The 22,340-nt window shown below is 52.9% G+C and overlaps 9 protein-coding genes across 9 annotated transcripts; 3 read left to right on the forward strand and 6 right to left on the reverse strand.

Annotated features, from left to right (window-relative positions):
- Positions 1-625: 625 nt before the first annotated feature.
- LTS14_003905 (uncharacterized protein) lies at positions 626-1,832 on the reverse strand (the record flags this gene model as incomplete). The annotated part of the gene is made up of 3 exons (XM_064836607.1): positions 626-776; positions 827-873; positions 921-1,832. 3 exons carry the CDS (start codon positions 1,830-1,832, stop codon positions 626-628), a joined length of 1,110 nt encoding a protein of 369 aa, XP_064695998.1.
- Positions 1,833-2,240: 408 nt separating this feature from the next.
- On the forward strand, positions 2,241-3,248 carry LTS14_003906 (uncharacterized protein; the record flags this gene model as incomplete). The annotated part of the gene is made up of 1 exon (XM_064836608.1): positions 2,241-3,248. One exon carries the CDS (start codon positions 2,241-2,243, stop codon positions 3,246-3,248), a length of 1,008 nt encoding a protein of 335 aa, XP_064695999.1.
- Positions 3,249-4,139: 891 nt separating this feature from the next.
- On the reverse strand, positions 4,140-5,491 carry LTS14_003907 (uncharacterized protein; the record flags this gene model as incomplete). Its single annotated transcript, XM_064836609.1, has 3 exons — positions 4,140-5,207; positions 5,263-5,343; positions 5,408-5,491. 3 exons carry the CDS (start codon positions 5,489-5,491, stop codon positions 4,140-4,142), a joined length of 1,233 nt encoding a protein of 410 aa, XP_064696000.1.
- Positions 5,492-8,308: 2,817 nt separating this feature from the next.
- Positions 8,309-8,802, forward strand: LTS14_003908 (uncharacterized protein; the record flags this gene model as incomplete). Its single annotated transcript, XM_064836610.1, has 2 exons — positions 8,309-8,369; positions 8,420-8,802. 2 exons carry the CDS (start codon positions 8,309-8,311, stop codon positions 8,800-8,802), a joined length of 444 nt encoding a protein of 147 aa, XP_064696001.1.
- Positions 8,803-9,453: 651 nt separating this feature from the next.
- LTS14_003909 (uncharacterized protein) lies at positions 9,454-12,810 on the reverse strand (the record flags this gene model as incomplete). The annotated part of the gene is made up of 1 exon (XM_064836611.1): positions 9,454-12,810. The coding sequence occupies one exon, from the start codon at positions 12,808-12,810 to the stop codon at positions 9,454-9,456; it is 3,357 nt and encodes a 1,118-aa protein (XP_064696002.1).
- Positions 12,811-13,819: 1,009 nt separating this feature from the next.
- Positions 13,820-14,627, reverse strand: PRX1 (peroxiredoxin 1; the record flags this gene model as incomplete). The annotated part of the gene is made up of 3 exons (XM_064836612.1): positions 13,820-13,957; positions 14,021-14,225; positions 14,281-14,627. The coding sequence occupies 3 exons, from the start codon at positions 14,625-14,627 to the stop codon at positions 13,820-13,822; spliced, it is 690 nt and encodes a 229-aa protein (XP_064696003.1).
- A 1,043-nt stretch (positions 14,628-15,670) lies between these two features.
- LTS14_003911 (uncharacterized protein) lies at positions 15,671-17,453 on the forward strand (the record flags this gene model as incomplete). The annotated part of the gene is made up of 2 exons (XM_064836613.1): positions 15,671-16,115; positions 16,174-17,453. The coding sequence occupies 2 exons, from the start codon at positions 15,671-15,673 to the stop codon at positions 17,451-17,453; spliced, it is 1,725 nt and encodes a 574-aa protein (XP_064696004.1).
- A 519-nt stretch (positions 17,454-17,972) lies between these two features.
- On the reverse strand, positions 17,973-20,629 carry LTS14_003912 (uncharacterized protein; the record flags this gene model as incomplete). Its single annotated transcript, XM_064836614.1, has 2 exons — positions 17,973-18,370; positions 18,427-20,629. 2 exons carry the CDS (start codon positions 20,627-20,629, stop codon positions 17,973-17,975), a joined length of 2,601 nt encoding a protein of 866 aa, XP_064696005.1.
- Positions 20,630-21,614: 985 nt separating this feature from the next.
- On the reverse strand, positions 21,615-22,301 carry LTS14_003913 (uncharacterized protein; the record flags this gene model as incomplete). Its single annotated transcript, XM_064836615.1, has 2 exons — positions 21,615-22,085; positions 22,296-22,301. The coding sequence occupies 2 exons, from the start codon at positions 22,299-22,301 to the stop codon at positions 21,615-21,617; spliced, it is 477 nt and encodes a 158-aa protein (XP_064696006.1).
- Between the last annotated feature and the right edge of the window lie 39 nt (positions 22,302-22,340).

Consider the following 22,340-nt stretch of genomic DNA (forward strand, 5'->3'; position numbering starts at 1 on the left):
CACTCCCATCCTTCCTGAATGTATGTGCTTGCTTGACAGCACGATGCCATGCTTCCTCGTCCATCGGCCAGAAATCCACTTCTCCTTCCGATTGATCACGTGGCTTGTATATCCCACACCCAAAGTCTCCATGTACTGGCTCGAATGGACGGCCATGATAGCCAAGAGTCTTGCCTGGTGGCAGAGGAGGTTTCAGATGGATAGTTGAGCCTCGAGCACGGCCCTTGCGTGGCTCTGGAGGTAGATGTGAGGGCATAGGACCACAATATGAGAAATGCTGATCGGAAATGTATTGGTTGTGCTTCTTCAGCTTCGGCCTTTCGTTGATCTGCAAAGAGCAGAAGGTCTGATGAGTAGCTTCCGGTGGCGGTAGCCCTTTACATATCCATTCCTTTGATGGATGAAAAGGATTATCAGGCGATGGCGTTGGTGTGTAGGTCATGCTGGTGTGGGTAAGAACCTTACATCAGGTAAGCTCGCTGATGATGATAAATTCAGAGCCTGTCAAATCATAAGTATGTGCAGCATGCTGCCCGTTGTCAAGACTTATGGTCACCACAGCGCCATAGTGAAGGTCGAGCAATAAGTCGTAGTGACTGCGGCAAAGTCTCCCTGTACATGTGTGCTAGCAACCGTATCCTTGGGCCTGGAAGTAGGTTTCAAAAGTTTTCAGACTTGCTCGTAGTGACTGGCTGTCGCCGAAGGCAATGCTGGCCGCACTTTTACTCAGAGCGACAAGATCCTGCGGCCCAAGCTCAAAGTGCTGAGCGGCAAGCCTGGTGAGAGCGATCAGCAGTGCTTACTCGTCTGGGGATGAAGACCCTACAAATACTCGTTCGACAAAGGACTCTGGAAGATGCCGACGTCGTCCGTCTATACAAGATCAGCATGAGAAATATGATGTGCATCATTGAACATACAGATAGAGCGATAGGGCAGGAAGTCATGCGCCACTTGCGGAAGTGATGATCGGCGATGCTGCCTTCAGTCATCTTAGCCAGTACATTACACGAGAGGCAAAGCTCAAGCCCGGTCCTACGCTCCTTTATAGTCCTCTCCACGTCCTCCGAGGTGCAGATAACATGTCCCAATCGATCAGGCTCCCACGAGAGGATTACTTCTAGCTCGCGTTGAGTGGCAGATGCAAGTACCTCTGCGAAGTGTACAGTGATATGGAGACCCTCTGTTTTGGCACGACGGAAGACGGGCGTGAACGTTTCTACGTCTCCTCGGGCAGGATTACCGGACAAGTCAATGCCTACCACACATCCTGTTCGAAGTGTCATGGCTAGATCCAGTACTTCGTTCGCTTGCTCCAGTGTCATCTTGCGGTCGATAGACAGAATCAGATAGACCTTGATGTCGTGACTCTGTTCGCAAACGACATCGTAAGAATTGTTGTGGGTTTGGATTACCTCATGCACGGCGTGAACGTATGAAGCCTTGGTCATCCCAGTTTGCGCATGCTCTCTTGGCGTGGTCCGTAGCTCCAGATACTTGACGCCATCAGTAGCGAAGTCTCGGATCACGCTCCTGGTGGCTTCCTGCACAGACTCGATATCATCAAGAAGCTGATAGATATACTGATCGAAGAGAGGAAAGAAGGAGATGATATCCACAGATTCGGCGATTGATAGCATCGCTTGTAGTGGATCGAGGAGCTTCAGGCATCGGCCACTCGCTCTCTTCCGTGACCACATTCCATGCAGTGTCTTCATACTGACGCTGCCGGAAAGATGAGCATGGAGTTCGGCTTTTGGCAGTGCCTTTACGAAGGCCTCATCTACTGTTTGCGGTAATGCTCCCGCAGATCTGCATCCCGTGGCTGGCATGGTGGCGAACAGCGACAAGACCTCCGTCTAACACCGAGCTGTATGCGCTGATATACAATGGAGGGTGCGATGCGGTGGGATCGGAGTGACCTCCCGCGAGATGTTGGAAAATGCAGTGCTCGTACAGTAGCCAGAAGGAGGGCACTAAATTTAGCTTCAGCACGGCCCATCATCTGTAATCAGCCTGCTACCGACGTCGACTCCAGCTATACTTCAGCCATCTGACTACTTCCGCGATCACTACGAAAGCCTAGGTGAACTCCGAGCGGCAACTGTACAGTCAAAGGGCCTTCTGTGACACATCACTTCAACTGCGGTGTTGGGAAACCACGCATCTAGGTTCTAGAAACTCTTGTGTCGATTCAGCGTCTGTCAGACAATCGAGGAATTCTTGGTAGGAGTGAAATCATGGACGAGTTGGTGAAAGATTCCATTCGAATCGTAAACCAGAACACGAAGTCCGCTGTACCCTGGGAGCTCGACCAGCCAGCTGCTCAACCATGCTATAGCTGGAACGAAACGAAGTGGCAGCAAGTAACACGGGACCCGATGCAGACCAACCAAAACGCACCAGAATCGATCGCACTTTACAGCTGGAATGTTGACTTCATGCTACCGTACCCGGACTCAAGAATGCGAGCAGGTCTTCGTCACCTGGAGAGCATAATAGCCAAGCAGCCATCGTCTGCTGTTACAATCATCTATCTCAATGAGTGTGTGGAATCAGACCTCAGACTTATGGCAACCGATCCATGGGTCCAGAAGACCTTTGCGATCACAGATCTAGACAACACATACTGGCAGTCTGGCCATTATGGAACGACCACACTGATAGACAGACGCCTTCCCATACAGTCATGCTTCAGAGTGCACTACTCAAAATCCAACATGGAGCGTGATGGCCTCTTCATCGACGTCGCCTTTGGAGCCGGAAAGCCGATCAGGTTCTGCAACACTCACGCCGAATCACTTGCCAACGAGCCAGCGTTCCGTCCACCACAAATTGCTTTGTGTGCAGAGTATATGCACTCTCCAGACGTCCAGGGGGCCATACTTGCCGGCGACCTGAACGCAATCCAAGACTTCGACAAGCATCTTCACACAGACAACAACCTTCAAGACGCATACCTTAAGATGGGAGGCTCTGAAGACGATGCCGAGAACGGCCATACCTGGGGACAGCAAGCCGCAACAGCGCAACGCATGCGGTTCGGGACGACACGAATGGACAAGGTCTTCTATTGTGGAGGCGTGAAATGTACGTCATTCGGTAGGTTTGGCCAGGATGTCGAGGTTGAGGATGAGAGGGAACGAGAGGCAATCGTGAAGCTTGGTTTCGAAAAGCCATGGATTACTGATCATCTTGGCGTGATGGCGACTTTTGAGGTGCAGTCCCAGCAGCAAGTGTCACTCTAGGACTCGGGAGCGGATGAGAACCTTCGGAGGAGCCGCGACCTACCAGAGCCCATCTCGATGTCCAGTACTCGATGTTCGATGTACGACATGCAATAACCCACCACACCCATGCGTGGCTCGGCAGTCAACATCCGCATCTACAAGGAACTTCCAAGGGCTCCGCCCCAACCACATTATGGCCGTATACACGCACACAGGCTCAATTGGCCATGCAGCCCAGATCTAGCTTCCGGCACGAACGATCCCTTGCAGCCCTGCATGATGTGCATTCTCAGATCTGATCTAGGTTCATCGGAGCCGGTCGTTGCTCCCGCTAAGGAGGGCGCTTCCATCTGATCGTTGCACGTATCTTGGTGTTCTTTACGGTCGGTCTTTGACTCCGGATTCACTATCGTCTCCTGCTCATTAGCATTGCGATGATTCTAAGTTGACGCCAAGTGGGAGAAGAGAGTTGCATAGCGGCAGTATCAGACTCGTTCCGACTCGATTGGCGGCCAGTACGGCAGACATCTGTACCGCTCGTTCAACCGCCGTTTTGGCTGGTGACTCGCTCACGCCATGCCACCTTGCAAATGGCTACAAGTCGTTGCGACCACTTCAAATCATCCGTCATGCAGCATGTCGAAAGTAATTGCCACGAAAAGCGTCAGAAGTGAGACACACAGCATCCAAAACGAATGTATTATGTGCAAAGGCTGGTCTTGAGCTGATTATCGCACCACTAGGTTTGCCACTCAATCGTGTGCTTCTGGTCGGCCCGACACCAGGCACGCACACGGCAGATAACATCCCATGCCTTCATAGCAGGGCCGATATGAACTTGGCCCTTAATCGCATCGTTCTAACAATCATCGTTGAATGCCTTCTGAGTCGTATGGTGATTCGCTCTTCCTACCCCAAACTGCCTCCCTCCGTCCTCGGATCAAGCTGACCCTGGAAAGCTCGCTGCATTCGACCTGGTGCTTTCCCAGACGTCGCTGAAGGTGAGCTATCATCTACGCCACCCGGAATTTCCCCTGGCAACTGATTTGTGTTGATGGACAGCGCAAAGTTTGGGATAGTACCATCCAGAGCATGATCATACAAAGGCTGCTGATTCTGCCCTGATAGATTCCACCAATTCGCGACTTGTCCGCCCATCACTGGGGTGAGATCGTCTCGCATTGTGCCGTCTGCGCGGAAGAAAGTTGTGGGATCGAATTGCTGAGAGGGATCGACGAGTGGTGACTGAACAAGAAGATTTTGTTGATCGCCAGCTTGTTGTTCAGGTACATGGTTCTTTTCTTGGAGCGCCAAGTGTCGTAGTATCCTCGCTTCTTCTTCCAGAGCCATTGCGGCATTGATCAAGTCGCTCTGCGGCATATGAGCATGCTGTTGAACAGGCCATAAATCGGATCCTTGGGTTGCTCCGGTCGTTCTTGTTGGCATGCCTGTCCTGGAGTCCGAAATCGAATGGCCACGTGATGAATTCGACCGGGTTGAGGTGAAAGCGTTGCTCTGCGAGTGGGCGTGTACTCGCGAATCAAGCCGTGGCTGAGCGAAACCCCACTCGGTGGGCATTGCACCGGCAGAGGAAGCCTTCGTTCCATCCCAGTGTGTATTGTAGTCGGCGCTGAATGTGAATTGCGCGACCGTTGGTGCAGTAACGCTGTGGGAACGGCTCGGCGGTGTTGTACGGTAACCCGGCGTCCCCCGCGTTATTGTTGCGGCTGATTCAAAGGCACGCGGTGGCTCTTCTTGCTCAGGCGCGTTTGGAAAGTCAGGCGAGTGGCTCGTTGGAGTGGATCGCCTGAGGCTTGAGTAGCCGGAGTCTTCATGCTGCAGAGGGATGGATGGCCTGCGTTGTTCACGGGCAGAAATCTCGAATGATGGGTTGTGGGCCTTCGTGCTGGCTAGCGAGCTCGAGACGTTGCTGGGTGGTCCACTGTCTCGTCGGGGTCTCTTACGTGACGGCGGGCCCTAGATCCGATCTCATCAGCTTTGTACAGGCCGAGCTCGAGACGCAACTTCTCACCTCGCACACGAGCCCTTTCTCGTTGCATTGCTTGCAGCTCTCCTCGCCGCTACATTTGATCTTCTTCTTGCGGCAATTCAGCTGGCGAAGGTGTTAGTGCGAATCCGAGGAGATGTCACAGAGGGTTTCAGTCTCTCGCACTTACGCATGCTGCAGTCACCCGTCCGGATAGATTCTCCTTGTGCGTTGGATCTGATATGAATTGGTATGTCCTGTCACTCGACTGCATTGCCAGAAAGCAGACGTGTTCAGAATCAGGATTGGTGCCCGGTAAAGTCTGAAGTGAGGATAGCGTTGGGCAGAGGCTGGGGAAGGCGAGGAAGGATCGCGATGATGTCAGGTACTGTAGTGGTTGAAGAGACGTGATCCAAGCGCTATGCAATGCGCCAGGTGGACGAAATAAGAAATATATCAGTGCCTGAGCACGCAGATACTGCGACCCACACCTAACCAGGCCGCAAGACAACCTACCAGAGTGGCGAGCGCTAGGGTTCTGCATACTTTGCCGAAGCTACGTAACGCCTTCCGTCGTATCGTGAGGCTATGCATACATACTGCAAGGTCCGGATTGCCATCGTAGCAGACATGGCGGTAGTGGGCACCTTCGCCGTCTGGCTTGTACGTGGGAGTAGTGCGGACTTCAATTGACCACGAGCCAGTACGGGCGCTCTGTCAATGACAGTGCGAGTGCCAGCTTACATCGATCTTCGCTTGCCGCATTCGGTTACGGGAATGGACAGGTCTGCAGTGCTGAAGAACTCAAAGCTCGTACGCTCTCGGTCTGGAGACTCGGAGGAGGTGTCTAAGGTAGTCTGATGCGTCGGACGTTACTCCGAGCAATGCATGACATGCAGGGGCATGCTTTAGAATTAATATTGGGTCTTGCGTGGCGCTCGGTTGGTGCTGCTGATGCTGATGGTCAAGCCACTCCATATACGGTATACCGCCCCTCCTAGCCTAGAACTCAGGCTACGCGGCTTCGGAGCACTCGCCGGCACCCCTCGGACCACTCACCACCCCCGCTGGCTTGCGCACAAGGCCTTCACGCTGTCACTTCACATCACACTCACTGTTGCCTCTGTGCTGCTCTACATCATCGACCTCGATGGCCGCCACGCACTGGCGAGCCAGCTTTTGCCATGCTAGAGAGCGTGGGAACAGGTGCAAGAATGGTGGCCAAGAGTGATGGCCTCAGCATCGTACGGTGTCAATTCGTGCCTGTGAACCGTCTAGAGGAAGCCTAGAAATGAGAGCATCGACTCCGAGCGAAGATGATCAGACGTATCCTATAGGTAAGACTTGGTGACTATCAATTCAACATGCCTGCAGCAGGGGAGTGGCGCAGCAGGGAAGTATACGACCAAGGTAGGTGTAGAACTTGACAATCCATGTGTTAATCTGAATATCTATGTACAGTGAATGTAGGTATTTACTGTATTAAACAGCAAGACGGGTCCGGTCTCCGTTGGAGGCGGACCGTTCTCCGTGTTCGAAGCTCGCCACGTGGAATGGCTACCGGACAGACGCCCGCTGCTGCAAATCTTGCGTCAATGGCAGTTCGGAATGTCTGTACATTCGACTTCGTGGACTTGCCGACCGGCTATGGATCCACCTCCCGGACTCGCCGAGAGAGACTGACAACCTACGGGGCTTTGTACACTTTACTCCCACATCATAGCCTGCCGAGACATCTCGTGGCCATTAACTCGCTGGCATTCGCCACCAATGAGTGCTCCATCATGAGCGCGTAATCTGAACAAATATACTGTATGTCTGTGCGAGACGCTGTGGGGCACACACTGTCGGGGAGACGCGAGGTCTGAAGATATGAAGATCAAGGTAGATCTCACAAGCGTGGAAGCTTCGGAACCTGCTGGCGTCCACTACGATTGCAGCGACGACCACGAGCCACATGGCAAGCCTTCATAGGACCAGCAGCCTTTACTTGGACTCAGGAACGTCACCACTGTCCACTCGAGGAGTGCAATACTGGAGCTTGAAGCATTTACAGATGTCTGCCTACAAGGTCATATCTAGATCTGGTGGTCAGAGCGCTTCTGCATACGAACACTACAACCACCACTGGTCGGAGGTCTTGTACAGCCGTGCAACTCCTCCGAACCAGGCAGTGGTAAGGTATACAAAACCATACTTTGACCCCCACGCGGCGACTACGTTCAAAATTGCATCGCATTGACCGTGACTCGATGGTGCCGCAATCAATTCCTGACTCGATCGGACAGCTGTGAATGTCATGATTCACGACGTACCGTATGCCAAGCACTGGAAGTGTTCTACATCAGTCATGATCCAAACGGGCGTCGATCGACTACGAGTCGATACAAGAGAGGAAGACAACACAAACCTTGTAGTCGCCACCACAAGCGTCTGTCAGAGATGGTGCGGTCGCCCAGCAATCCCCGAGGCCACAACTTGTGTTGCTCCGCCATTATTCCCGCGGTTTCGCTGCCTCCAGCCAAAGCAGCTTATCTTTTCACTTTCTGACACAAACCAGTCGTCATGAGTTGACGATGGCGCAGGAACGCTTCGTCCTCTACGTCCGCCTCGGAGTATGTCTCGATATGTCAATGCTGTCTCAAGAAAGCATGCTAGGGACTAGCTGGCCGCACAGCTTCAATACGTCAATCTATGTGCAAAGACAACAAACTCCTCCAACATTTCCCTTGCTGCGGCATTTCTCTCCATTCTCAACAGCGGTCTCAAGCGTCAAGGCGGCCCAATTATCCCGGGTGAAGACTTCGGTCATGAGGAGTCCATGATCTGATATCGATTATACCCTTTGACTGTCGTCGCGCGGCTCCGACTCGAATGCTGTGCGCTCACCACAGAAGCACTCATACAGTCGACTTGGTCGTCCGGAACTCGGCAATTATGAGTGGGTCCATCAATCAATATGGCGGGGTCTGCTTGACGCACAGTATCTCAGGTGTAGTACGTACTTTGGGCACAGATGATGGTTTTTGTTCACCACAAAGGCTAAAAACATAATCAAACCGAGGCGTCTTCTCGACAGCCGCTGTGCAATATGAAAGCCTCCGCTCTCCCGGACCTCAAGTCCATGCCGACTGTCAAGTGCATGCCACATGGTAAGGCACTTCACTTCTGATACACCTGCACCAGTGAGCAAATTTCCCAGGGTGCGCTTGGGGATTATTTGATCAAGGCGGTCAACGTGATAGCCTCGGAACGCTCAACCTGCTGGAACCAGAGGTTGTGGTAGCTGCCAAGGAAGAAATTAAGTCCGGGATCAGCGTATCAGTGAACTGGGATCTGAACAAGCCATACAATCCTGGATTCAATCGCAGGAAGACTATCCACAGTTTCATCGACCTGAGCTCCGACACTAACTGTGTCCGCAATGATGAGATCCACATCAACACCCAGAGTAGTCTCAATTCGATGGCTACAAGCACTATGGCCACAGTGCTTCAGGCTGCTACTACAACGGCCTCAAACATGCTGATGTTCCGACGTCCCTGGACAATGGCATTCACCATTGGAATGACCGAGGCGGGGTAGTCGGTCGTGGCGTCCTTCTCGACTACGTCAGGTATGCAGAGAAACAAGGCATCAGATACGATGTCATGACCCCGTCATGAGATCAGCGTCGATGCGCTGGACGAGATGGCCGAGGACCAGGGAGTCGAGCTCAAACCCGCTGATATCCTCATCGTTCGTTCAGGTTTCACGAAGTGGTGTGAGGCAGCCAGCCAGGAGGAGCGAGATAGCAAGATTGCGAATGCCGACTTTTGGAAGCTTGAATGGACTGGCGTGGAGGGAAGTCCGAAGACGGTAGAGTGGTTGTGGAATCATCATTTCGCTGCTGTCGCTGGTGACTCAATCTCATGGGAGGTAAGTCGACGCCTGAACCGGGAGCAACAAGACACTGACCAGGTCCAGCAATGGCCTTTCAACCCCGACTGGGAAATCCACCAATATCAACTCGCCATGTTGGGATCACCAATTGGCGAGATATGGGACCTGGAACGCCTAGCAGTGGTCTGTGAAGAGCAGAGACGCTAGTCATTCTTCTTTACTTCAGCGCCCCTGAACATTCCCGGCGGTGTCGCGTCGCCAGCAAATGCACTATGCATATTCTAGAGTAAGCCACAAGATAGATGCTCAGAGCTTAAAAGCTTCCAACCGCCCACTCCATCGAATCTCATGACCTTATGCAATCCCTAGACCCACCCTGCTACCCTCAGGCAGACCATCATTCCTACCACGTTCTCTTATTCTCCTACCCTCCATAAGCCCTCTCAGACCTCGTTTCTGAAGTCCTACAACTGAGCTAAGTGCGCCAGTCCATAAGTCACCATCCCTACCGGCCCCAGCAGTCAAGCTTCTCGCACTCAAGCTAGCTTCACTTTCGCTCATGCTCGCGTCTGTCGTAGCACTGTCCGGTACATCTTGGTCCTCATCATGCTCGTCAGCGGCACGCAAGGTGCTTCGTGTGCTTCGTCCATTCGCCATATCAGTATCGATCCGCAGGCTTGCCGCATGACGGGATAGTCCATTGATTCCAGAACTATCGAGATTCGCTAGGCTAGCACCGCGCAGTGGTACTACGCTGTCTCTTGCTGCAGGAAGACCAGAAGCAAATTGTACACCTTCACCACCCCCCGCTGCCATCGCTGCGGCATTGAAGATAGCGGCAGCGTTGCGGCCATCAAGGCATTCGTGTAGACGCTGCACAACAGCTTCAAGCAAGCCGTCAATCCTATATGGTCGAGCTAGCTGCAGTAGAGAGCACAGAATTTGAGGTGTAGCCAAGGCTGAAGGCGGTGATGGTAGTGTAGATGTGTATAGATAGTGAAGCAAAGCATGTAATGTTGGCGCGGTATGCGGGAGATAGAACAATCTGGGTCTGGTAGAGGGTGGCGCGGAGCGTGTATCAGGTATCTCGGGTACAGTGTTGTTCGTCAACGTCGTGGCTCCGGACATACCAGACGTCACAGAGGGTGTGATCGTGATACTCGAGTTGCGTGAAGGATGACTTCCGATGGTTGGTCGCAAAGTGGCAGTGTCAGTCTCGGATGCTGACACAAGAGATTCTCTGAGCAGAGTTGTAAAGTGCTGGCCCCATCGGCGTGCCATGAGCCTGCTGCTGACTGGTATGCGAGTGCCATCGATCGCGAGGAAGTCCATATCAGCCAACTCACGCAAATTCATTGACAAAGTACCAAGCTCCTCAGCAGCCACAAAGAGCTGTCTGCCAGATGTAGAAGGCTCAGTATTGGGAGTAGGTAGTGTGGCGGAAGCTGACATGAAGTCCGAGGTCGGCTCAACGTTACGGGCATTGTCGTACAGCCCGAAAGCCTCAAGCTCGACAATACATATATTAGAGAAGTTAATGCGCCGGTTGTTATAGTCGTCTACCAGGCTCCTCTTACGATTACCCAAGATGACGAAAGAGTTTCGTCTGTTCCATAAGATACCTCTATTCCAGCTTCCTTGGCTGAAGACGCTACCACCAGCATCAATCCGACTCCATGATAAAGTTCGCAGGTCTAGTGCCCACAGTGCATACTCTTGCTTCGAGGAAGTGAGAAAAGTGCCAGACACCACGAAATGATTGTCAATGATGCCTCCGTTCGGAAAGCGCAAGCCTGGTGGCGATACACCAGTCTGCATTGGTTTCTCCGTCAAGGTGCCATCCGTCAATCGGACTTGCAGCTCCAGCTTCACGTCCAGAAAGTTGTAATTCGAGTAGATGAGCATAGGTGCGCCAGAGCCAATAGTATCTGGCTCATCCTCGTCGTCTTCATCAGCAATGGCATGTGGTCCTGCACCTATCTGAGATGCACTCATAGTCGTAAGCGGAGTGACGACACTTCTATATGCGCCACAGCTACGGCCCATGCCTGTGGTGCCAGTCCACTTTAAGCTGCGAAGATTGAATATACTGACTTGCTCGATGTAATGGTTTGCACTGTCCTGCCCCCCAACCACGATCATCTCAGCACCACCAGCACTGTCAATGTTCACGCCAATCGTGCCTTGGTTAGGCTCGCTTCCAGCTGGGTTGTGATGGACAGCAGACAACGGTGCGTTTGAGGATGCGAATACGGCCGAAGATGGCAGTATAGCGGCACAGTGAGCATATCGGCCTTGGGGTGACTCCACGGTGTTCAGTTTGGTCCATGTTCTTGTATTAACATCATAGAGATGGATGTCGGACATTACGATGACTTCGGACTGGCCCTCGGGCGTGAGCTCTGTAGGAGGTGCAGGCGACATACCACCATAGCATACTAGCTTCGTGTCCCCAAGGGCACAGACGCTGTGGAAGTAGCGGGGAGGAGGTATATCACCTCGGACGTCTAGTTTCGTCCAGTGGCGGCGAACAAGGTCAAGCTCGTAGAGACTCGCAGTCAACTGTGGCTTCGTTCGAGATAATCTTCGTCCTCCAAAGACGTACAGTCTGTCGCCGAGAATAGTAGTCGTAGCCCCCACGAGCGGATGTGGCTCCTTACCGGTAGTCCTATGAACGTTGCACACCAGACCAGATAGATGTGCAGTATTACTACCACTCGGCGTCGTCTGTGTCGAAGCCTGATCAGGTGCAGGCGATGGTCCCGCGGACTGCGAGGGTGTATGTGACTTCTGGTCTTCGTGCCCTGACTCTGCTTCAGAGGCAGATTCGTACTCAGCACGCAAGCCTACAAGACTGGAGTGGCTACTGTTCGCGCTAATCAAATGCTGCCTGGAGCCATGGCCTTGCTGGTTAGCATAGAGCTGGTTTGGAGGAGCAGAGTTGGAATCCATGGTGCTGGTCCGACTGGTATCTGGTGTTGGTCGAGACATATCGGGGGAGGACAGACTGGTTACGTCCGAGAATGGGTCCGTGAAGGTGGATTGGCGGAAAGCCAGACGTGGCGCTGTGCTGGAGTGCTTCAAGACAGGTTGTGCCCAGTCCGGAATCTGTATCTCAACATGCCGCGGCTTGTTCTTATCTGCAGTGTTGAACCTCAAGCTGAATCCTGGTGGTGCGGAGGACCAGTCAGTGGTGAGAGGCGAGTCGCTACTCGCGCTGGATAGGAAAGTGCTTATCGATCCAGATCTGGCCTCGAATGACTCGGGATTTACGCTAGCATACTGAGGAATGACGATTGGAATGTGCTTAGGCCGTGTCGCACTCTTGCCCCTTGGCGAAGTCTCGGCGAGCTCGAAAACTCCTGGAGGTGGCGATGTATTCCGCACCTCAGTTCCAGATAGTGAAGTGTGGTATGGGCTTGACTCTACTGGCGAAGTTGGGGAGGTATGCGGGAGGGAGTTCAGCCGTGTCCGCTTGTTAGCGTCGAGGGCCTTGGCTGAAAGCGACTTTTTGTGTTTCTTGCTAGGCCTCCACTTCTTGGTTGGAGATGATTGGGTTGATGCTGCTTTGACGACTTCAGTCTTCACGGAATCGGCCTTCTGTGGCGAAGTCTTGCTTGAGCTGGTCGTGGACTTGCTGAACGACTTTTTATCCGCCTTGAAAGAACTCCTTGCCGCCTGGCCAGTATCTCCTGCACCGAAGGAGAACATGTTAGCATAGATTCTGCACTGGCTAACTCGACATCTCATCATTGATGCCAAAGAAGGTGAGGAAGTGTATTGCAAGGGACGCGGAACCAGCTCCTGCTTCGCTCCTGCCTCGTTCATGGGTGGCAACCCGCTGCCAAGATCCCGATACCATTGACCATCCGGCCCGAAGAACATGCTCGGACGACATGCTCGACCAAGCCATGCGCAACGCAAGCAAAAGCTGGAACTGCTTCGGCATCACATGCAGCCTGCCGGGTCATGAACGAGCTTCCGATCCTCACCAGGGTGCCTTCTCGACTCGCCAGCCATCATGGATCCCGAGCATAGCAATAGCACCGACCGCTCTGGCAAGCACTTCGACTCACCTTGGTCAACTTCAGCCCAGTAATACTATGAGTACCACAATCGCAGAGACACCTCGCCCCTCTTCTGTCCATGTTGTCGTTTTCCACGCGTGCGGTGATCGCCAGCGGGCATATCCGCCCTAGTCCAACCGCACCGTGCATGACCTGGCGACCAATCAGAATCTAAGTCGCCGACATAATAATCGCGGCAGTCGCGCATCGTCTAGTGGCCCTCTTGATTCCCCTGATCGTTCGCCGGTACAATGCAGCGGTTCTTTGGACGCTGCAGAGGTTCGCAGACGCACGGCGATGACAAACTCTGTGCCGTTGCTGGTAGTATGCACAGGCCAGCGAAGACACAGTGCATGATTGTGGTGGCGCAGGCACAAACGGATGAAGCATACAACAGCTCCTCTAGCAGGCAGCCTTAGATGATCATGGATTCAGCGATGTAGCGCTTGAGATCTAGTGAAACCTGACACACTACCAGGGGCCGCCACCCATACCATATGATATTCATAGTATGTAGGGTATTATAAATTCATCATACGTTGCTGGATGCTTTTCTAATACCCAGTGTCCGTCACTGATCGACCCCACTCGCTCTCCCATGCTTCTCGGAATGCCATGGCCCTCCAGCTTTGGGCTCTATCACCATTATTCAGTCAAACGGCAGCGCTGGTCTGTTCGCGAGGTAGAGGGGTGAAGCGAAGGTAGGGCTTGACGACGGTCATCTTGGGGAAGATCTTCTCGGCGTCGGCAGTCTTGACAGAGGGGTGCACGATCACATCATCACCTGGAACCTATTGGACGAAGATGTCAGCAATCGTGACTAGCTGTAACTGATGTGTATAGCTCTTGCTTACCCAGTTGATAGGAGTGGTGATCTTGTGCTTGTCGCCAGTCTGCAGAGAGTCGACCACGCGGAGAACCTCAGCGGTGTTGCGGCCAGTGGAAGCAGGGTAGGAAAGGATCAAGCGGATGGTCTTATTGGGGTCGATGATGAAGACAGAGCGAATCGTGAAAGCAATGCCTTTTGAGTCGACGTTCTGGATGTCCTGGTGATCGAGCCTGTTGTCCTTCGTCAGTATACGCTTCCACCTCGCCATCGTACCGTAGCACTCACATGTCGTACGAAAACGCAACCTTCCTCTCCTTGTCGCCAATGATCGGGAAACGAAGAGTGCTACCAGAAATCTCATCGATGTCCTTGATCCATCCACCATGACTGTCGATAGTGTTGGCACTCAGGCCAATGAGCTTGACATTGCGCTTGGTGAATTCAGGCTCGAGCTTGGCGAAGGCGCCGAGCTCAGTGGTGCACACTGGTGTGTAGTCCTCTGGGTGAGAGAAGAGGACGACCCATTTGTCGCCAATGAACTCGTGGAAGTCGATGGGGCCAGCGGTGGTCTCGGCCTTGAAGTTGGGAGCCTTGCTACCCAGGCGCAGGCGTGGTGCTTGTTCGCCAGACATTGTGATGGTAGATGCGTGGGTTGTGGGAGTGAGGAATGTTGTGTGCTGCGACAGAGATTCGAGGTTCCACCGTTGTATTGTTCTTAGACTTGTATTGTAATCAGAAACCGCAGAAGTGGCACAATTTGTAATCCTTCAGTCCTCTTTCAGCAGTGAACGACCCAAACTTCAATAATGTTTTTCCAAGCTGCGATGGCGACATCGGTTGCCCCGCTATGATCCCTGCCTACCCGCCGTCACGTGCGTGCCGGGGTTTTGTCGTGCTTTCATGTTGGTGAATGGATGCTGTAGCGACTAGGTGGCAGCCGTAATCACATATATCAATACGGCAATGCGAAAGAACGAGTCGTACGTGTCGCATGCTGGAAGATGGTGCAAGACCATAATCTACAAGCCGCATGGTATACCGGTTGGACCAGATTTTGCTTGCGCTGCGGGTCGACTCAGGACTTGACTGTCATGCCAACATAGACCGTACGGTATCATTGCCTTTGGATTCAAAGCGTGGCGCAAAAGGATGTCGTCCACCCAATTGGCTATAACAATGCTGGCTTCTGTTTGAGTGCTGACTGCATGTTTGTCCGATCCTCGGCCGACTCTGTGCCGATCAACCGCATGTCGCCGCTTATGATATCGACCACCATCACGACGAGCAGACCATAGCCCCAATTCTAGCCTCAAACCCCAAAACGAAAAGGCCATGTGACCATGGTACACTGTACAGTTGATGTGCCCGGAAGACGTGTTCGCGGCATTCTCGCAAAGACTCTACATCAAGATCGATCAATAGCAATGACCATCACGGCAATAGCACTGGAATACTGCTGTCAAGCTTTCGGACACTGGCGGTGCTAACCGGGTATCCACTCTTCAATGCGATCGGCAATCGTGCAGAACACGCCCTTGACGACACAAGCATGATGCGGGAAGTCTTAAAGGGTGCAGGTCGCTCCTTCCTTGAGTCATCATACGCGCTTGCTCGAACTTGGACCACATTTACTGGTCTACAACCTAGACTGTAATGCAGTGAGCACCTACGCAACATGGCAGATCCAGAAGTGAAACTGCCGCTTGACCCAGTGGACCTGGAGAATGACTCCTCGAATCCCGACATTGAGAAGGAGGAGCAGGAGAAGCGACCTCACCACGTCGATTCTGCGAGCAGTCTGGCTTTTGATATTCAACGATGCGACAACGATGAGATAGTATGGCATTACCTGACACACGAGACGGACCTGCCGTCACCAGCATATCTATCACGAAGCAGCTATGACGACACACGATCACCACCGCCAGAATGTCCGGATGTAAAGAAGTACATGTCACCTTTCATGTGGGCTGCAAGGCAGAAGCAGATCTTGACTTGGCTTTCTGTACTCGCGACGTGTCTGTGTGCGTATGGAGCTGGTGCTTATGCACCCGCTGAGGGCCAGATGATGCAGAAATGGCATATATCCGAGACTGCTATCTCGGTGGGCATAGGTACCTGTAAGTGAGATGACGAACCACGTGTATCATCTATGTTAGTCTCTCTGACCATAGTCAGTTACCTGGGGATTTGGAATAGCCCCCATGTTTCTTGCACCGTTCAGCGAGATCCAAGGACGCCGCCCAGTCTTTGTCATCACAGGCGTTCTATGGGTGATCTTCCAAATGGTCTGCGCCGTGACACCAACCTACGCCGGCATGATCGTGGCACGATTCCTAGTTGGCTGCTGCAGTAGTACTTTCAGCACTATGGTTGGCGGTGTTGTCAGCGACATCTACGCGGCCAAGGACCGCAACACTGCTATGGCGCTATTTGCTGGGGGTGCCATCCTTGGTACAGGCCTGGGACCTCTCGTCTCTGGTTTCATCGCACAGAATCTCGAGTATCGATGGGTCTTCTGGGTCCAGGTCATTACGAATGGTTTGATGATCATCCTCATCGCTGCATTCTTCAAGGAGACTCGTGGCTCCGTGTTACTGTCCCGCAAGGCAAAAGTGCTTAATAAGTGGTACACTCAGCTTGAAGAGCAGGGCTACTACGGTATGATGATGCCTACTTCCAAGAGCTCGCAGCACACAGCGCCGCAAAGGATTCGTTGGAAAGTGAAGTCTGATGAAGAGCGTGCGAGCATCGGCAAGATGATCAGCGTAAGCTTGTACCGGCCCTTCCATCTACTGGTGACAGAACCTGTGGTCTTCTTCTTCAGTCTATGGGCGAGCTTTGCATGGGGCGTGCTCTACTTGCTCTTCTCCGCTGTGCCGCTAGTCTTCCAGACCAATCACGGATTCGACCTGCAGCAAGCGAACGCTGTTTTCACTGCTACTGCCGTGGCTGGCATACTGAGCTCGGCCATAAGTGTCTACCAGGAAAAGTGGGCCCGCATGTTCCTAAGTGAGAAGCGTCTCACTGTGCTCAATACGCCTGAAGGCCGTCTTTACTTCGCTTGCATCTGGTCTGCACTATTACCTATCGGCTGCTTTTGGTTCGGCTGGACATCTTTCTCGTCTATTTCGTGGATTGTACCTGCGATCGGCGTTGGATGTGCGACAATGGGTATCTTCTCCATTTATCTTGCCGTCTTCAACTATTTGGCGGATTGCTACCACATTTATGCTAGCTCGGCCTTAGCAGCTCAGAGCTTTTGTCGAAATATGCTTGCTGGTGCTTTTCCACTCTTCACGCCGCAGATGTTCCGGGCCATGACGTTCGAGGGCGCGGGTAGTCTGCTTGGTGGTCTGGCTGCATTGCTCACGGTCGTGCCCTGGGTACTTGTGTTCTTTGGTCCGAAGATTAGGGCGAGGAGTAAGATTGCAAGCCAGATTATGGAGAAGCCATGAGTGGTGCGTTCGGAAGATAACGGCGTTATCTTTTTGAAGATCTCATCGGCGATCTGTCTGGCTGTTGTACCAATAACCGCCCCGGGGTGTGTACCATCGCGTTTCCACTCCCGGGCATATGATCATACTTTTCGATCGATATGATTCCCGAGGAGAGTTCGACTGCAGTTGTAGTGTCACTTGGACCCACATACGATCCTTCTGTATGGACCACTGCAGCTGCGCTACCCAGGCAGTCGTTCTCGAGCGGAGGAGCGAGCAGATGATCCCCTCTTGTCGTCCAACTCCGTGCAGCAGGGACGCATCTGTCTACGAGGTGTGGTGGATATGCTACATTGCAGCAAAGAGCCTGGAGTTTGGCGTGAGTAATACATGTATACCAACCTGGTACGGATGCTAGTGACACGTCAGGATAGCAGTCGAACAATGGAAGAGCATTATGATGAAGTATTACGAAATATCTTGCATGTGCTAGACTACGTTCAATATTGAATTCACCATCACGACACCTATATCTTCTCAGCCACGAGGTCCGAGCCCACCACTCATGGTATAACTCTCTCTCTTCGATCCACGTCCACTTCCACTACCATCTGACGACTTACGCTTTGTCCCAAGCTGCTCCGCCAACTGCCTATCGTCCTTCTGCTTCCGCTCTCGCCTGATCTTCGCAAGCTCCAGCCTCAGATCCTCATCTGAAATAGGGTCCAATGTCCAAGGAGACCTATAAGGCGGTTGTGCTGGTAGTGGACGCAAGCGTCTCTCCGTTGCACTAGGAGCAGCAGGTGTAGGTGCAGATGGTGTTGGATCACGACTGCCGAAGATGGTGCCTAGGTAAGAACTTACCCGCCTGGTCAGAGTATCAGGTCTTGCTTCAGGTTGAGCTGATTCGGCTTGTACTGGTTCTAGTTCGTGACCTGCGACATTGTTTGTTAGGTGGTGCACGTTTAAACGCGAAGAAGGTCGAACTCACTCCGCGTAAGATCCTCGTTGATCTGTCTGCTCTTCTCCCTCTCCATAAACGGCGTCTCGCCAAATGGAAAGACGTTCGGCATACGCCTGTGCCACACCTCAGGTGCTGGCATCAGCTCATGGAAAGGGTTCTTCTTCGGAAGGAAGCCACTGCCGTCTATATTCCGGATATACTTTTGGTTGTTGAACTGCAGGATATCTCCTCGGGCATACTCTTCGTCTGAGCGCCGTGTGGTCTTAATTTTACCCTTCACTCTGATCTCAGCTGCCTTCTGGGCAGCTTTGGATATAAAAAGTGAAGCAGGTGTGGTGAACTTACAAGCTGACATCCCAATAGCATCACGGGCGTCCCAGTCCCAATCCGAATCCTCAAAATCACGATCCGTATCCTCCAGATCGATGCCATCCGCGGCCAGAGCATCATTGCCTGCTGCTTCACCATCGTCAAACTCCTCATTCTCACGACCGAGCTGAGCGGCCTTTTTAGGCTTCTGAGCTCCATTTGCAGGTGAAATTGACCTCTTCCGCTTCCCACCTGGCAACTGGACAAGGTGATCATCGCCAATGTTGTCTTTCGTCCTTTGCTCTTCGCTAGTGGCGATGAGTCTCATGGCACGCTCGAGATCAGCAGCACTACTATTTGGTACGCTCCTAATACGGGAAGGTGACCCAGTAGGGGACTTCAATCCTCTACGACTACTGGCCACTGAGCCTGCGCTGTGGCGTCTCGAGCTTGCTGGGCTCTTCTCCGGACTACGACGACCAGGACCAGCGCTGCCAGGCCCACCATCACCGAAGAGCGAAGTGATGCCCAGGCCAACAGCTGATTTGAGCTGAATGATCCTGGACTTCTTTGTCAATGATTGGCCTTTAGCACTGCCCGACTGTGAAGCTGCAGAGCCTTTGCGTGAAGAGCCCGCGCTCCTGGAGACGCTTCCTCTTGCGATACTGGCATTTGAGGTCGCTGAACTCTTGCGTAATGAGCCACCGCGAGCTGAAAGGCTTCCTTTACCGCCACTGGCATTTGAAGCCGCTGATCCCTTGCGTGGCGAGCTCGCACGGCCGGATATGCTGCCTTCGGTACCACTGCCACGAGACTTTGTAGGACTGGCTGAACTCGCATGATTGCGCGAGCCAAAGTCATGCTCATCAAGGTATGGAGCACTTTGATCAGTGCCTTCTTCGTCCTGGTCATGATCGAGAGATTCGAAAAATTCCTGGTGGAGTATCGGGTTCCGACTCAGCTTTGCTGGACTTGCCGAGCGACTGCGAGAGGTTGGTCTTGAGGCGACATTCCCACTTTTAACTGGACTTTGTGCTCGAGCTTGTCTCAAACTCTTGGCTGGACTAGCTGAGCGGGAGCGTGCTTGTAAGGCAGGAATGCCGCGTTTCGCAGGACTCTTTGATCGAGCCCTTGCCAGGCTCTTGGCTGGACTTGCGGACCGTGCGCGAGCTGGGCTCTGGCTCTTGCTTCTGCTCCTCGGTCTCGGCAGAGCAGGAGCTTCGATGGACTCCATGACATCGTCGTTATCATCGTGCTCAGGAGCTGTGGCCTCGAAAGCATCAGTCTTCTTCGGACGACCACGACCACGAGGCTTCGAGTGAGCTTCGTCTGTCGCAATAGTCTCGGCGATGTCGACAGTCTTCTTGGACCGTCCTTTCGTCTTGGGTGCCAGCATATCATCTTCATCCTCGTGCTGGACATAAGCTGGATCAGTCGCAATACGCTGAATCCTTCTTGCCTTGAGCGCTGGCTCATCCTGATCCTCGTCACCATGCTCGATATAAGCTGCGTCGGTGACTGCACGCTTTCGTGTTGTAGTGGATTTCGTCTTGGTACCTGCAGCTTTGCGTGGACTAGGCGTCCTGGCAAATGCGTTGACCACCTTTGATGGCGAAGGCGATTTGGTTGCGCGGGTAGTCTTGCTCGCTGAACTCTTCGTAGCGCGCTTTGCAAGTGCTGGTGATTTAGCAGGACTCGATCTGGCTGACCTTGTAGTCGTAACGTCCTCTTTGGTTGGGCTGGTGGCCTTCTTTGCTGTTGCGCTCTTGTTCGGTTTCTTGGCGGGTGTCTTCTTCACGGCCTTTGCAGGCGGAACGCTCTCCTCGGGAGTATCATCAGCATCCCCCTTCATAGCACTTGGCAATGCCTTCCGTGGCGAGCGGCGTATCGGGTTCGCGTCCTTCTTCGCTTTGGGCGCCATGACCGTGTAGCAATGCCCTACCGACTGTGAACTAGATGATCACGCTACGGTACGTAAGGCGATAAGAGGTTGAATCAGCGATTGTTTGCGACGCGCAGAAGAGAGTGTAAACAAGACCAGGGGTGCGTTGCGAGCAATCTTAGCAAAGGAATGTGTATATCCTCAACCATTGTATCCCTCGGCAGCATCCGAGGTGATGCACATATCGTATCGAACGATGCTGGGCCTCACATACTGTACCCGTCTACCGTCTTATGATGGCTTCTGGTGGTCATATAGCGGATCTCTCGTGTTGCTATCGTCCGACATGTGGTGAGCACAGGAAATATCATGCCCGGTCGTAGATGTCAGATGATTACGAAATCGCTGTTGGGTTGTCCTCAAATCATTGATGGTTTCCAATCGTGGTGATGTACAGCTGTAAGTGGCATCTTACTACTGCAGAAGTCCAAAGCGTAGCCCGTCTGGCTTGTGCTTCGTACGGTTCGACCAGGTTTAGACCTGGAACCATGAGCTCTGCATGATCTAGACTCGTAGATGCCCGTATCAGTACATGAATCACAGTGTGCGGTCAAGACCCGGCGTTCAGATCCAACTTCACCTCTTCGCCACCCTCTCTCACCACACTTCACACCTATCGCATCTCGTCACCACACACTCGAGACGCACAAACGCACCATTTCATGCCATCAATGGGCTTCAGTGATAAATCAGATTTTAGGGGTATAATGTACTGAAGAAATTGCAACAAGAAATAACCCCCACAGCAACTAAGCCAGGTGAAGGGAGACAAAGACGTAAGCCTGGTCATACAGCCTCTCCATAACCACACAACGCCCAACCGAATTGCTTGCGCCACCACTACTCGCCATCTCAAGTATGCATATCCAGGTTGTGACCGTTATCCTTTCCTGCTCACCGACCAAACAACTCCCACTCACTGACCACCCCAGGTCCACCCACCCACGATCCCAACGAGACTCTCCTAGTTCGCCTCGACCTCAAGACTCCTCTTCTCACTATCCACCATCTTCTTGCGCGTGAACGTGGCGTCCTGGCCCGTCATCCGTCGTGCGAGCGCTCTCTCGACTTTGGCGCCTAGGGCGATCTTGCTGACTTCTTCGCTCTTGTTGCCGCTCATGACGTAGCGCTGCTTATCGAGTCGCTCGTCTTGCATGCGCTCCAGGGTGCCGGACCAGCTCTTGATGTCTTGAGTCTTTGGGTCTGAGGAGTTGAGTGTGGATGTTGACGCCATGGCAGCTGGGTCGTTGTGGGTGTAGGTCATGCTGTCCTTTTCGCCCATCGTGGAGTACTGAGTCTGCTGACTGTTTCGGACGGAGCCTGGCTGTCGTGATGATCGAGCAGATGTAGTCTGTGTATCGAGTGTGGCGGCCAGTGAGGGTTGCAGAGACGGTGCGCCGGAGTATGTGCTGAAGCGTGCTTCGGTGCGAGATGCCTGCATGCCCGGAGGTGTAAGTATGAAGATAAAGTGTAGAAGTTGGCAGTGCTGATGACGAGCTACTAGCTAGTGTGCTTCGGCTTTGTTATGATCGGTAGTGATGACAGCGACTAATAAGTAGTGAAGGGGCCGTGAATGCTGCAGGTGGACGAAAGGGGCACCGCAGTGTGGTAGGTGGGACAAAGGAAAGGGTAGTGGAAAACTCACCACCATGATGCCGATGACCTCCTTGTGCTGCGTGCGAGTCACGAG

The sequence above is a fragment of the Recurvomyces mirabilis genome, assembly GCF_035927965.1.
Source record: "Recurvomyces mirabilis strain CCFEE 5264 chromosome Unknown scaffold_8, whole genome shotgun sequence".
Lineage (NCBI taxonomy): Eukaryota > Fungi > Ascomycota > Dothideomycetes > Mycosphaerellales > Teratosphaeriaceae > Recurvomyces > Recurvomyces mirabilis.